The sequence below is a fragment of the Pleuronectes platessa genome, chromosome 17 (assembly GCF_947347685.1).
Source record: "Pleuronectes platessa chromosome 17, fPlePla1.1, whole genome shotgun sequence".
Classification (NCBI taxonomy): domain Eukaryota; kingdom Metazoa; phylum Chordata; class Actinopteri; order Pleuronectiformes; family Pleuronectidae; genus Pleuronectes; species Pleuronectes platessa.
Window position 1 is genome coordinate 20,021,772 of NC_070642.1, and position 14,922 is coordinate 20,036,693.

The 14,922-nt window shown below is 45.7% G+C and overlaps 1 protein-coding gene across 1 annotated transcript in view; it reads right to left on the minus strand.

The window, feature by feature from the left end:
• The window catches only part of LOC128459851 (nesprin-2-like), a 63,739-nt gene that overhangs the window by 1,465 nt on the left and 47,352 nt on the right, over positions 1 to 14,922 (minus strand). Inside the window, 18 exon segments of the mRNA XM_053444778.1 lie at positions 54 to 139; positions 260 to 451; positions 542 to 670; positions 946 to 1,122; positions 1,207 to 1,409; positions 1,535 to 1,661; positions 1,748 to 1,884; positions 2,980 to 3,079; positions 3,081 to 3,290; positions 3,931 to 4,122; positions 4,466 to 4,603; positions 5,176 to 5,358; positions 5,838 to 5,988; positions 6,206 to 6,396; positions 6,723 to 6,885; positions 10,136 to 10,302; positions 11,273 to 11,431; positions 14,077 to 14,232. Of these exon segments, the coding sequence (XP_053300753.1) occupies positions 54 to 139; positions 260 to 451; positions 542 to 670; positions 946 to 1,122; positions 1,207 to 1,409; positions 1,535 to 1,661; positions 1,748 to 1,884; positions 2,980 to 3,079; positions 3,081 to 3,290; positions 3,931 to 4,122; positions 4,466 to 4,603; positions 5,176 to 5,358; positions 5,838 to 5,988; positions 6,206 to 6,396; positions 6,723 to 6,885; positions 10,136 to 10,302; positions 11,273 to 11,431; positions 14,077 to 14,232 (2,861 nt within the window).

Here is a 14,922-nt window from a genome sequence, read left to right on the forward strand (position 1 = left end):
GAAAAGGGCCTGGAATAAACAGGGCTGGTTTAATAGAAGGAGGCGTCTCCCACCTCTTAGGGGAGGAGCCTTTCTTCGAATGGTCCGCCTCCTCTGCTGAGACACTTTGGCCTTGAATGTCCGACGCAGACTCACTGGTCTGGATTAGAAACAAGAAACAAATGTCATAAAATGAAAGATGAAGCAGAAACACCAGATGAACTCACAAGGAGCATTTCAAACTTTAAATGGGGGGGGGCTGAGTATCCTGGTCTTTTACCAGTCGCTGCTGTAAGACGCTCAGGTCCTTGTCCACGTCCCTCAGGAGCAGCTTCAGCTTGCTGCCCGTGACGTGCAGCTTCTCCTGGGCCTCGTCGCTCTCCACGCCGCCGTCCTCGGGCTGGAGCTGAGACCACAGAGTCTGGAGCGAGGCCTGCTGGCTCCGCCGGCCCTGCAGCTCCTCCTGCAGATCCTGCACAACAACACAAACACACAACACGGATGTTAGAGCGCTTCACACCTAATAGATCATTAGGAGTCAATAAGAGAAGCGTCCTCTCACAGTGAGCGTGCAGCGGTGTTGTCTCAGCGCTCGGACGGACGTGTCTGGATCACTGATGTCCACCGTGTAGCGCCGGCTCTCAGCGTGGGCCAGCCACAGCAACAGAGAGTGGAGGGTCTCATGGAACTCCTGCACAGAGAAAGGTCAAAGGTCATTTAGTAAAGTGGAGAGTTTCGCTTTAAATCTAATACGCGCCCCAACGACTAAATCAATGAAAATGACAGATAGATAAGAAGCTTTATGAGGCTAAATGAACAGCACGTGTGTATTAAATACTATTTTACATCTTAAGTCTATATTACAAGTTATTTTAAAAAGCAAATCTGTGTAAAATATTGATGCTTCAAGTATAAACTAAGTCCTTTCCTATGTTAAAGCACCACAGGACTTGTATTTCCTCTCACCTGGCAGCGCATCAGAGTCTCCTTCAGTCCGCTGTCCCACTGCTGCAGAGCCGTGCTCACTCGGCTCCAGTCTCTGTTCATGTCCACCAGCCTCGGCTGAAGCTCTGGAGCTTCCTCAGCTCGCAGGTTGACAGAGAGCATGATAGATTTGTAGTGAGTGAACATCCGCTGCATCTCCTGCAAGAGAAAATACATGAGCGTGTGAAAAACAGACTGAGGTCACTCGTTAAGATCGTTTGTGATTGGTGGAGAGAAGTTCACCTTCAGTTCTCTGGCTCTCGCTTCCATGTCGGTGATGCTCGGCGGCGGCTTGGAGAGCTGGAGGCGGTCCAGCTCCGGGATGGTGATGTCCAACCAGGAAGTGAGGTCATCGAGGTCAGAGGTGAGCTGTTGAGGCTCCTGAGAGCCGGCCGGCCGATCACCTCTGGACCGAGCCTGGAGCAGCTCCCAGCGCTCGATCACACCTGAACCAGCACAAAAACCAAAACCACGTGTTCTGTGTCACTACAACAGAATCTGTCTTCAAGTGTCTTTCTGCAACTGGACCATTTATTGAGTGTTGTGGTTTAAAACTTTGACTTCCTCTCACCTGACTGTTGGTCGGAGGCGGTCAGTCCCGTCAGGCCGAGCTCCTCCGGCTGCTCCTCGTCATCCAGGAGCAGCGAGACCCTCTTGATGTCCTTGATGCTGCCGCTGCACTGAGACATGAGGCCGAGCTGCAGACACGAAACACTCTGTGAGCTCAGGGATCACTTTCACATTCTCACAGTTAGTTGAACCATCTTTTCTTAAATAAACTTACAAAGCCCCGCTTCACAGGCGTGCTGGTGAGGGGGGGTGCAGCCTCAGTGTCCGAGTGCAGCTGGAGAGTCTCTGTTTCTGTGTCTGCTCGTGCTCCCCATACTGGAGACTGGTGTACGACCATAGACCTGCTGGGAACTGAGAACACAAACAAACACAGTGAATATCATTGTACAGCGTCCGGTAGTTTTTGTGTAATCCTGCTAACTAACAGACAAACGCAGATGAAAACCCCCCCGAGCAAAGGTAACACACACAGGAGGTTAAATCCAGATTCTACGAGATGATAAGATGAACAAATGTGAAAGATGATGCATGATTCACTGCTGGAGAACCTGCAGATGATTATCAGGTGAGATTCATTCAAAAAACCCCTTTGAGCATCAATCAGCCGCCCTCAGGAAATTACAGAGCTTATCTGGTCATCTGTGTGGTGGTGTTAACTCAACCCTGTGTTTCACATGAAACCACCACTGAGATCCTGGCAGAGCAGGAAACCAGTGTTCAAACGAGGAGAGCAGCTTTGTTCAGTGAAGCGAATCAGGTCAATAGTTAGATGGTTCTTAAATGAATGGAGTAGAAAAAAATGAAGATAAAAGAGAGGAAGTTGGAGGAGGACGAAAGTTCATGAAGAACGACAGAAGAACAGATGTGACAGGAAGACATCAGCAGGTGTTAACCACAGGAGCAGAAACATGCAAATCAAATCTGTACGTGTGGAAAAGTTTAAAGTTTATTAAAAGGTCACGGTTGCAAAATACAGTTTCCAAGAAAACCTGATGACTTCTGTCACTTCTTTGTCCAGTTTGTTAAATGTTATGAATATATCTATATATAAAAAATATATAATATGAATGTGCAGGTCAGTGAAATTCCTATTTTGGAGCAATCTCAGTTAAACAAAAATGTGTCAAAGAAAGAAAAAAAATGGTAGAAAAGTGTTTTTGAAATCACATGAAGAAGAGTTTCTCTGCAGGAAATGAATTTCACCTTGAAGAGCTCTGAGTGGATTCATCATGCATGAGAGTGGGGGGGGGGGGGGGGGGTATTTTATGTTATTTCCCACTCAGGGAGGAAGTCAGTCGAGCGTCCGGGGGTTTGAAACATCCTCCCTCTGACTCTCAGTCGACCCCCCCCCCCCCCCCCCCCCCTCAGGGAGAAGGCTCTTGTTTTATGTCTCAAACTCAAATCTCAGTGTTTGTTCTCAGAAACTAAATAACGATCTACATGTACCTGACTGAGCGCTGAAGTAAGCTCCCTCCTCCTCGTGTCCCTCCTCTTCCTCCTCCTCCTCCTCCTCCTCCTCATCATCCTCATGTGACGTCGACCCCCCCCACGTCCCCGGTGTGGTCCCACTCCAGAGGGAGGGAGTCCACGCTCACCGGCGTCTCACGCCCCGAACGCTCCAGCCCGGAGGCCAGGAGGTGGGTGGGCGTGGCCGGGAGGCTCCCGAGGCCGCGTCCGAGCCACGGCCGACCAATCAGCTCCAAGCTGGACTCCAGGTAGAAGGTGCTGCCGGAGAGTTCAGGCTCTTCTTTGATTATCTAGAGCAGAGACACATAACACGTAGTCAGCCGGGGGGGAACGTTCAGACTCTTACATGAGGTCACCAAACGTTTTTAATCTGGGCACCTTCGATTGGAAAATTTAGTTTTTCTAGTGTGTTGGAAAAGTCATAAATTTGGGGGATAAGTGTCTTGCTCAAGGGCTCTTAGTCAAGCAGACTTTGAGGAGGATGGAACCAGTGACCTTCTGGTTGCACACAAACCTTTACTTTGTTGTGTTGTTTTGCTGCAAACTACTTTGTGAATCTGTTTTTTGACGATGGAATGATGTGTAATTCTGTGAGTTTCTTTTGAAAACCTGATTTGTGTCCCAAATCCCAAAGTGAGGACATGTCAGTGATTTTCACCTCAAAGGGATCATATCAGATTACAATGTGATATTAAGTTTGCATGAAGCTCACATCAGCATTAGGATTAAGTGAAAGTTGAAATGGGACGGTGCATTATCCCAAACATCTGTTGGTCCCTGAATCTGCAAAAGCAAGCTCAGAAAACTACATGAGCTCGTGATGTGTGGACATCAAGAGAAGAAAAAAGCAACAGGGAGCTTTTCTGATTTCAAAATCTGCGTGAATCAACGTTCCGTGACGTGGACGTGCGTGCCAGTGCTCCAGCTCACCGGCGGCTGGCTGAGGCGCTGGTGGAAGCGGACCAGTCTGCTGAAAACCTCCTGGCAGTACGTGTGCAGCTCCTCCAGCTCGTCCTCGATCAGCGCCGCGTCCTGGGGCGTGCTCTTCTGGATCAGGCCCTCTCCAAACACGATCAGCCCGTCGATGCGCTCAGTGTTCAGGGTGATCTCCTTCTGGAAACTCTGGTTGTGGGAGCACAGAGAACCAGAGGCAGGAGCATGAGGAGAGTGTTTCACGAACACTAAGCACAGAACCTTAAGTAGCATCTGTAACAGCATCCAGCAAATGAGCTGGAAGAGAAGCTGGCTGAAAAATTACCCACGGCTTAAAATTGAAGCCAGAAATGACAGTCAGTCTTTGTGCTCACATCTTTAATCTATTAGAAAAACTGCAGGAGGAGAAAGTCTCCTCCAAAACGTAGTCATGCTCATAAAGAGACCAGTTTGTCCAGGAAATGAGGCGATGGGGAGATTTTCATGCACAGTGAGCGTGACTCTCAGATTGTGTCCAAACAGGCGTCCTCACATTCAGCTGCTGAATCTTGTGATGGACGTCGCTCTCTGAGAAGTGTTCCACGTTGGTGAGCTGCAGGTCCAGCTCGGTCAGCCACACCAGCATGCTCTCCCTGGTGCCCTCGAAGTCCTCCCTCTGGCTGGTGAAGTGCTGAGAGAGAGAGGAGGGACACATCTATGTTTAATTCATGTGTAGTGAGAGTGGAGGACGGGAGCGGCTCTTTAGTCTCTGGGGACAACGAGTAGATGAAGCTGGTGTCGAGGACGATGCACAGACTGAGACACTACAGGTGAAGGAAAGTAAAAATCTAAATTCAATCCTTCAAGTGACCAAAGATAACAGAGATTTATCTTTAAAATACAACTTTTGCAACAATACAAATATTAAAAATATAAAATAATGTGTTTTATGTGTTAATAAATCTCCACTTGGCCTTTTATCACATGAACGATGACACTATTAATAAATAAACTGTTCTCAGGTATCTAACGGGATCATTTTACACATAAACAATGTTAAAATAGAAAACTAAAATACCTTTATGCTGTAAATATATATGTGAAAACTGGATACGACCCTAATTCACCACCTGATGGTGTTTTTTCCGACACCAGCTCAGGTGTAGAAGAGAGATAATCAACAGGAAGTGAGCGGTGATGACTCACTCTCCTCCAACCAATCACATCATCCATCTCATGCACTGCAAACCGCCTGGTCTCTACCTTGAGCCTGCGCAGGACGCCGGCCACTCGGCGGTACAGCGTGTCCCAGCGCCGGTTGCCCTCGTGGACCATGACCTTGAGCTGGCTGGCCCGGTCGGTGCGGTTCTCCCGGGCCAGGCGCCGGTACTGGTTGTTGACGATTTCCAGTTGAGTGAGTCGCTCGTGAACCTGCCTCTGGAAACCCTACAACAAACCGGGGGGGAAACAGGAACTCTTTGTTAACACACAGATGATTACTCAATTGATCAAAGAAAATATTGAAGCATAAGTTAACTATGACTATAAACACTTTATTTAAGTAATTATTGGGCAAAAAAGGGCAAAAACTACAATTTACAGCTTCAATAATTTTAATATGTGCTTGTTTTCAATAGAAATTGCATCTAGATCTTCAGGATTAGATAAAATAAATCCTTTAAATACATCAAACTGGGCTCTGTTATCAAATATTTATATACTACATGAATACATAATAATAAAAAAACTGACTGGTCATATTGAAGCAGTGTCTTGAATCAATTAAACATAAACCCCTTCTATCTCTCAAGTCAAAAGTCCTGAACTAAGTCACATATATAACGATATTATGTCACTTTGAGAAACAAGCAACTGAACAAAGCGTCTCTGAGACTTTTCCTTTTTGTCTGATCTTCCAAACTGACCTCGAACTTCTTGAGCTCCTCTTTGGCGACGGTGTAGAGGACGCCTGCCGAGTTGGGGCTGGCGGCCGTGCGCTCGGCCATCTTCAGCCAGTCCTCAAAGCGAGAGTAGTCGTCGAGGAACTTGCACCAAAGCCTCCAGGTCTCCTCGATCCTGCAGGGACACATCGAACCGGATGAAGAGGAGGGAAACTTAAATATGTGTCGAGACCGTTTTGCCACCTCCTGATCTCAAATGACTTGATGGACCAGTTTTTCCAACACATGTGCAAGAATCATGTCCAAATATCATATCAGCAACAGAAGAAGACAAGACACTATCCCAGGAGAAGAGTTATTCCCTCCTCAAACAGACCTCAGGGTGCTCCTACCTGAGCCTCCTGTCCAGAGCCATGGCACAGATGGTCCTCCAGCGCTGGTCCAGGCTGCGGCTGGTCTCCTGCAGGGAGTCGCTCTCGGCCTCGGTGGCTCCGGCGGCGTCTTCGTCCCTCAGCAGGACATCACACAGGCTGAGCACCGAGGCTACGCCCTCCGTGTGCTGCTCGATGTCCCTCTGCAGCTCCTGGACACACACAGGGACAGACATGGTGCCACACACGTCATGTATTAAACAGGCAGAGGACAGGCGGAGGACGGTGGAGTGTGTCGCTGCAGGAGACCACCACTCCCAAAGTTAAACAAAGGGGGGGACGTGAATTATTGATCACAAACTGGGACAAAGAGTGAGAGGGAGCGAGGGACAACCAGGAAACAAACAGTGGGAAAACAAAGAAAAAGTGAAATTACACATAAAAGAAACGTGGAAAACAGAAGAATTAATAAAGGTAAAGAAAGAAGGGAACATAAACAGTGTCAGTGACAGCAGTGGATTGGTGTCCGTCCCTCTACCTGCTGCTCTGCCAGCCTCCTCTGGATCTCCTGATGCTGACACACGCTGTACGTGATTGGTCGGGAGAGTTCGGCCTCGACCCTCGTCAGCCAGCAGCGCAGGTTACTCATGTTCTTGTCCAGCTGCTGCACCGTCACCAGAGTCTCCCTCAGCTTCTTCACCCTGAGACACACACACGTCCACACATGAAGACACTGATGTAGGAACTCTATGTGATACTAAGTGACTTAGTGATCCATATTCAAGTTATTAATCAGGACTGTGAGAAACATCGATGCATATTCATCAAGATCTGACCTGTTTTTAATGTTTTCTCTATTGGTTTTAAAGAAATGCTAAGTGTTTTTTTCTGCTTTTCATCTTTTTCCTTTAACTGACTTGAGCCCTTAGTGAGAAGGGAAGAAAGAAAGAGAGAGAGAATGAAAATGGAGTAAATGTATAAATGAAAGGAAAGAGAGAAGGAGGAAGGAAAGAGAGAAAGAAAGAAGGAAAAAGAGTGAACCAGAGAGAGGAAGACAGAAAAATGAAAGAAAAGGGGAGATAAAGAAAGAAAGAAATAGAGAGAGAATGAAGATGGAGAAAAGGTATAAATGAAAGGAAAGAGAGAAAAGGAGGAAGGAAAGAAAGAGAGAAAGAAGGAAAAAGAGTGAACCAGAGAGAAAAGACAGAAAAATGACAAAAAAGGGAGATAAAGAAAGAAAGAAATAGAGAGAGAATGAAGATGGAGAAAATGTATAAAGGAAAAGAAAAAGAGGAAGAAGGAAGGAAAGAAAGAGAGAAAGAAAGAAAAAGAGTGAACCAGAGAGAGAAGAAGACAGAAAAATGAAAGAAAAAGGGAGATAAAGAAAGAAAGAGAGAATGAAGATGGAAAAAAGGTATAAATAAAAGGAAAGAGAGGAAGAAGGAAGGAAAGAAAGAAGTGAAATAAGAAAGAATTTAAATAAAGAATGAAAAGCAAAGACAAGTCAGAGCGAGACACAAAAATCTATTTTAAAAAACACGAAGAAAACAAAGATGTAAAGATTAAAGAACGAGACAGGAACTAAAAACCTTTCTCTTTTCACGAACCTGCTTCTCTCTCAGGTATCTTACAACTAGCACTTCTAAAGTCTCCATGGAAACTGACCTCCTTGTGAGCACAAACACACACAAACACACACTCACAGACACACACACACACACACACTGGAGTCATAGCAACTCCCGGGACAATAAAAGCCCTCTTCAGAGGCTTAAAGGCTCTGACAGCGTGCCCCGTTCGGGAGTTTGAGTTAATTTCTCTCGGTTGATCCTTCGTCTGCTGTCGAGGTCCGGCCGAGCCGATCGGCCACCGGAATAAAAACACTGTGGAACCAGCTGTGAGTGTCAGGATGGAGAGAGCGTCCTCACAGACACTGATAAGAGGGTGTGTGAGCTCCAGATAAGAGGGTGTGTGTGCAGGAGAGAGGAGCCTTTAAGATCTGCTCCTGTGAGATCAGGTTCAGAACTTTAACTTGTAGAAGACTTGTCTTATAAATTAATGTCCTCGAGTTTTCAGAGCAGGATTATGACTGTGTTTATGTTCTTTGAGATATACGCTGACATCATGTCTACTCAAAACAATGGTGCTAATGATGTGTGTTAAACAGGTTGTTGAATGCTACATTTCATAGTTTCATAGTTTGTTAATAGGAATTATTATAAAGCAATAAAAGTATTGGACAAATACTATTTAAACCGGATGATGGTGCTACAGAAAAAGTCAGGGATAAGCTAAATAACTAGGATTCATCCTGTTGAGAGGACATTTGGATTTCTTATGAAAAAGGATATTTTTCATATTCAAATTTGTTGCTGATAACATTTTTTTTGACTATTTAGTGTAGATTCAGTTACATACAGTATTTGGCTGCCTGTCTCAAGACTTAAATAATCATGTACGGAGGAGAAATTATTAAAAAACTGAAAGTAAAAGAAAGAGTGTTGGTAGTTTTACAAAAACTCTGGTGTTGCAACTCTAGTGAGACAATCCAGATGAATATAATCCCACAGCAGTCATATATAATAATACACAGTGAAGTCAGTGGAGGTCTGTGTGTAGTTCAAGTGTCCTCGTGTTTTACAGCCGTGTAATTAAGATATAACACAGTCACTGTAAATTCTGTCCACCGTCCTCCTCGGCCACATTCTCTCCTCCTCCCTCTCTCTCCCTCTCTCTCTCCCTCTCCACCTCTGACAGCCCAACAAAGGCCGGTAGCTTCACGCGGAGGTCGAACAAAGAGACAAAACCACGTCAGGGGTCCGGCCCCAGGAAAGAGGAGGTAGAGAGAGAGAGAGAGAGAGAGAGAGAGAGGGAGGATAAGTGAGGATATACGGATGGACGACAACGTTAAAGTGCAGCTGCCGGCGGGGGGGCTCCGAGTTACTCACGCAATGAGCTTTAACACTTACTCTCGTCACTGTGATGACGTAGTTACAGTATTTGGGCTGCGTAGATTATACAATACATATTGTTGTGATGTTACTGGAGCCGATTACTGTGAAAGTTTCAATCTATAATACTAATTAAATGGAATTTAAAGGGGCTGCTAGGCTTTCAGGCATAATTTGTATAAAATAAAACTTTTTACATCAAGGAGATTTAATATCAAACACTGATGTAAGAGCCCCAGAGACAAGGTTCATGTTTTCTAGGCTCATGAGTAATCGCAGATCAGATCTCCATCATGAATTCTGATCCATATTTATCCTGCATGGGTTCAAGGCCCCTGAATCCTGCACACGGACCCCACTTTGAGAACTGGTGATTAATGCATGCCGACAGATCCCTCCCCTCCCTCACCAGCCCGCCCACCCCCTCGCTCACATCGTCCCACTCTGACAGACTGGGAGAAAGGGGGGGAGGGGGGGGTGGTCGTTGCGGACATGGGGACATGTGGACATATGGTGCCTGTCTGAGACCTAAGCACATCCCAGTTATATTTAATGCTGGTGGGGAGCGACCGGGTGTGGAGGGTTCAGAGCGAGGTCTGCGTCTCCTGGTCGTCCACAGGCCCGTCCATCTGTCCCGGGGGGGGGGGGGGGGGGGGGGGGGCAGTAACTGTTGATCATCACGGGGGTTTAACCTCTACAGTCTGTACATTAGAGGCCATGTCCTCCTGACAGCTGCAGGGATACACGACAGCAGGTGGATGGTTTCCAGAGCTGCTGTTTAATTACAGGCCATCGCTCCGGAGGCTTTTTAACACCGAGCGGCTTCACTGTGAAACTCGTTGTGCGTGAGGATTGTAATCTGCTTTGCACGCTTGAATTTCTACTTTCCTTTTAACCTATTTGTCTCTGAACAAGTCCTTAACTAAAGTGCTTGATGAAAACAAACACACACACACGTAGAAGTCACTGGGGCACGAGAGATGCCTCCGGTCGCTCTCACCTGGCCTCGATGTGGTGGAAGAGGTTGTGCCAGCGCTGGCTGACCTCCTGCAGGGAGCCGTGGACCTGGCTCTGCTTGGCCTGGTCGCTGGCTAACAGCAGCTGCTCCCCCAGCTGCTTCAGGTGGCTCTTGTTCTCACTGAACAGGTTGATCTCCTCCATGCAGTCCTGGGGACACGTGTTGAGAGAATCATGTCGTTACAGATTCATGTATGTATTTGTGTTTGTATTGTATAACTTCAAATCCATCCCATGAAGCATTAAAGAAGTAATCTGCATGTTTCATCATCATTTTGGCCCAAAAGATGACAAATAAGTAGTTTATTTTTAGTCTTGGTCTCATTTGTTTCATCTTAAAAATGGTTGGATTCCATTTTGACATTTTCTACTTCTCAGAATCCATCATGTTCAACCGTCAAACATTTGTTGTCATGCCCTGGAACAACCTGTTCTCACCCAGAAGTTCCAGATTCAGCTCAATGAAGAGATCAGGTCTAAAGTTTGGGTTCTAGGGATCCTTGTGCATGTTTTATCATCAACTCTACCACTAATCTACTCCATCACGTGCTAATCTAATTCTCTCATCTCCTCTGGCAGCACAAACCACTGATTTCTACAATGTTCAATTGTTTTTGTTTATCGTCTTGTTTACAAGATGAGTGTAGACACGGGGACACAGGAAGGTACAAAGGACTCTCAGTCACAGAGAGGACGACCTCAGTGTGTGAACAAAGAGGACACAGCCATTCCATTCCAGGCCACCAGCTGTCATGTACAGCATAATGCATGTTGCTCATGTATGGATTTTTAATCACTCCTACACGAGTGCTATCCTTTAAATCAGGGTTGGATGGTAAGATTTACAGAATGAGTTATGAATAGAGAACAGCTCTGGAGGATACCAGTGATATTAGAGCTATAATATGAAATATAAATTCAGTTGTAGTATTTTAAAGATCTTAATCCTTATTTCTCCATAATTAAATTAAAAGGTAATGTCACTCTAATCACTGCAACATCCTTACCGAGAAATAATCTTTTCATATGACCATTTGTCAGAAAGTGATGTTTGTTTGTTCCGTTCTAAAAAGCCTGATTATTAAATCCAAAAGAATTAAATGCTTTGTAGATCTGGTACCTTCTTCAGCTTCTCCACCATCTCCTCGATGCTCAGGTCGCTGTTGTGGCAGACCTTGTTCTCCATCTGGGTCAGCCAGTCGCAGAACTCCTTGTTCTTGTCGTTGAAGATGGTCCAGGCGTTCAGGCGGTCGGCGATCTCCTGCTTGTGCAACGAAACCTGGAGAAATCGACGAGGAAGAACTGGTGTTAGGACAAAAAACGATTATTCTGGGTTCATTTAAAAGATTCTGAGCTTGTAAAGCGATGGTTATGTGTAAATTAATAGTTTCTACATGAGAAATTGAAGATTGTTCATGATGGTGTGGCCTAGGGGGTAGAGTGGTCGTTCTCCAACAAGAAGGTTGCCGGTTCAAACCCCACTCTTCCCCATCTGCATGCCGAAGTGTCCTTGGCAAGATACTGAACCCCTTAATGGCCCCTCATAAATGTTGAGTGCACTAATTGCCAAATGACATGTAATAATAATAATAATATAAATGGTGAGAATAATACTCAGCACTCAAAGTTCACAAGTGTGAATTCTGACCCTGTTTTCAGACCTGAATCTAATCCAACAGGTGGGACCGTTCAATTTAAAATAAATTATTTAATATGTATTTTCCATAGCATCGTCCAAAATAATAAAACCAACCAAGTCATAGAAGAGACTTAATTCTTATGCTTAATTTGATAAAATCTAAATAAAGGCATTGAACTGAAAGGTATTGAGTTATGATGCTGTACAACTGGAAGCTGAGGTTGTCCATCACGTCTGGTTTTCCACTCATGCAACTTACAAACAATGGATCCGCTTCAAAGTCCAGAACAACCACTGAACACAATTTATGATGTTCAAACAAATCGTAAAAAGTGATGGGTCTTTACAACGGCTCAACAAATGTTTCTCAATTACATCAGTCGGGGAACTTTCTCTGCCAGATTTACGACCGACGCTCTGGAAACGAGTCGGAGGTAAAAGGTCTTCAGTGTTTGACACGGGACAAAAGCTTCAGAGCAGAGGAGCCAGAGACTTTGAGGAGTTCCTGTCCGGTGTGACAGAGGGTTGTTTGTTATGATACTCGCTGGTTAGTGTCCAGGAAACACTGTGACCCAAATCTGACACAACAAAGCATGTTGTAGACCGGGTGCATGGCTGCATATGATAAATGAGAAGGTATTGGAAAACACATGATATTACAGTGTAGAGATGAATCAAACACTGTAAACCTGACTGGATACTCAGGGTTTTTTCTCTCATTGCACTGAAGCAGCAGGACGATTAATCTCCATCAGAATCAGTAATCATCTGAGTTGAGGAACAATCCCCACGAGAGTCTGGATCTTTGATATAAAATGAACAAAGTCCATTTTCCTAATGACAGCTTAATGCGCTGAAAACACCCCATTAACCAGGCGGGGCGGGGGGGTGGGGGGGCTGCTGGTCCCAGCCAGCCCACAGGGCATGTTGGAACCGGCTATATTTTACTGTTCAGTGGCATTTATTTGATTTAAATGAGCCCGGCTGTTGGTTTGTAATGTACTGACACGAATGGGGCCCTTTTCTGGAGAGTCCAGGGAGCATTGTGAGCGGCTGTCACCCAGTAAGGACTTTGTGCTCACTGGGAACAATGGAGCCCGTCCCCCTGAATCCCTTTAGACCGGCCAGGCCATCTGCTGGGACCCATTCCAGTGGCTTCCCCCCCCACCTACAACCTGTTAGCTGTGAGCAGGACACTGGTGTGGGCTCGGACCAGTACTCCCCCCCCCCCGGCCATGTCAGGGCTGAATCAGGCTAAGTGATATAAAGCAGAAATTAAAGTTTCTTTCTTTTTCAGTAATTAATACAACTTTGTCTTAAATGTTTGTAAATACATTTTTTTACCACTTTTGCAAAAAGTTCGGTATTTGGTGTTAATAACCAACAGTGACTGCAAGAAACTTCTTTAACAGGAAATCCAAACTTTTTAAAGGTTGTTTTAGAGCAAACTTATGAAGAATTTACATTAAAAAACTATAAACATCAACAGTAAACCCAGTGACTGGACATCCTGGCACAAACTCCTGCATCTGTGGATCCCAGTAGCTGCTGCCAAGTGAGAGGAAGGTGGAGGCGGCCGGGCGGAGCCGGGGACCCAATTAGCAACAAGTGCAAAATTATCCCACAGCCCCAAAAATGAGCCGAGCTCGTCATAACCGCCGGACGCTCGAGAACAACAGAGCGTTTATGTTTAATCCGATGGTTTTAACAGTAGGAATTTGAGGCTGTGTAGGAAGTGGAGCTGCTTATATACAGAATGAAGTGCCTGTTATGTTTCACGGGATTACTTCAGTTCACACTTAGTTTAACCTTGAAAAGCCACAAAGGGACTTTTTTAGAAATGGTTGAAATAAAGTGCAACTGGCTTCTTGTGTTTGTTTAATCAGAAGCAGTTGAAGAAAAAGTGATTTGAGCTGCAGGGAGGCGAGTTACTCATGATTTAACAAAAGAGCTAAAAGAGGTTTTCCCTCCTTGAACCTGCACATGCTGGTTCTTTACTCAGACAATGAGTGTGTGTGTGTGTGTGTGTGTGTGTCTGTGTGTGTGTGTGGTGCACAGGCTTTGTGCTGCTGGTCACTGCCAAGAAAACCACTGGTAGCAACTTTTTCCCTCCTTCTCTCCCTCCGTCTCCAAAACTCCACCTGCCCCACCCTCAATCTCTCCCCTTCTCGTTTCATCTCTCTCTCTCTCTCTCTCTCTCCATCACACCCACCCACCCCCACACACACACACACACACACACACACACATATATATATAACACATCGATATCTTTCCTCTCTCACCTTCATACAAAGCTCTTCCCATTGACCGTGGAGTTGCTCCAGCTGCTGCTCCAGCAGAGTGGAGTCACCGGCCGTGATGTACTGGGACAGGTCTGTCTTCATGGTTCCCAGTTCTCTCAATCCACTGGTCAAACGCTGCAGAGAGAGCTCTGTCTCCTGCATAACACACAGACACACACAGACACACACTTCAACAGGCGGTCACACAGCCATGTACGAGCTGTGCGTCCACGCTTCTCCACCTTTTCCCTGCTCGCACCCGCTCTGACCGTCCAGATTAAAGGGCTGTGGACGGGACAGGGGGAGGGTAAGAGGGGCAGAAAGGGGGAGGGGAGTGAAAGCATGGGGGTATTAAATAAGGGAAAGGGGGGCAAACTCACGGCCACTCTAATGGGACGGGGGGGGGGGGGAGCTACTGATGGAGCTGAGGGGTGGGGACACTTTTGCCAGTTTTCAGACTCTGACCAGTTGGATTCATGCAGATGAATGTGGTTGTTTATGCCATCGTTATGTTTTAAAGGTACAATTATTATGAATAAATGAACCTTTATGAGACAAAAATCTATATTTCTCGATTATACTCTTCTTGAATAAAAGAAAAACTAGTCGGGTATGAAAAGATACTGAGGATGAAACACTGCAATCAGCTCAGAGAATTCAGCTAAAAGCCCATAAGTCCTGAAATAAACCTTTTCCGAGAATAAAGACTGTGACCTCAGTGTCCTCAGCGGGACTATTTTAAAACTGAGGATTTGAAGGAGCTCCGGTTGTTCTGTGCTGGCTGGTTTTTATTTTATCTTATTTCTCAGAAAGACATGAGGCTGGAGCCATGATGGGACATAAAGA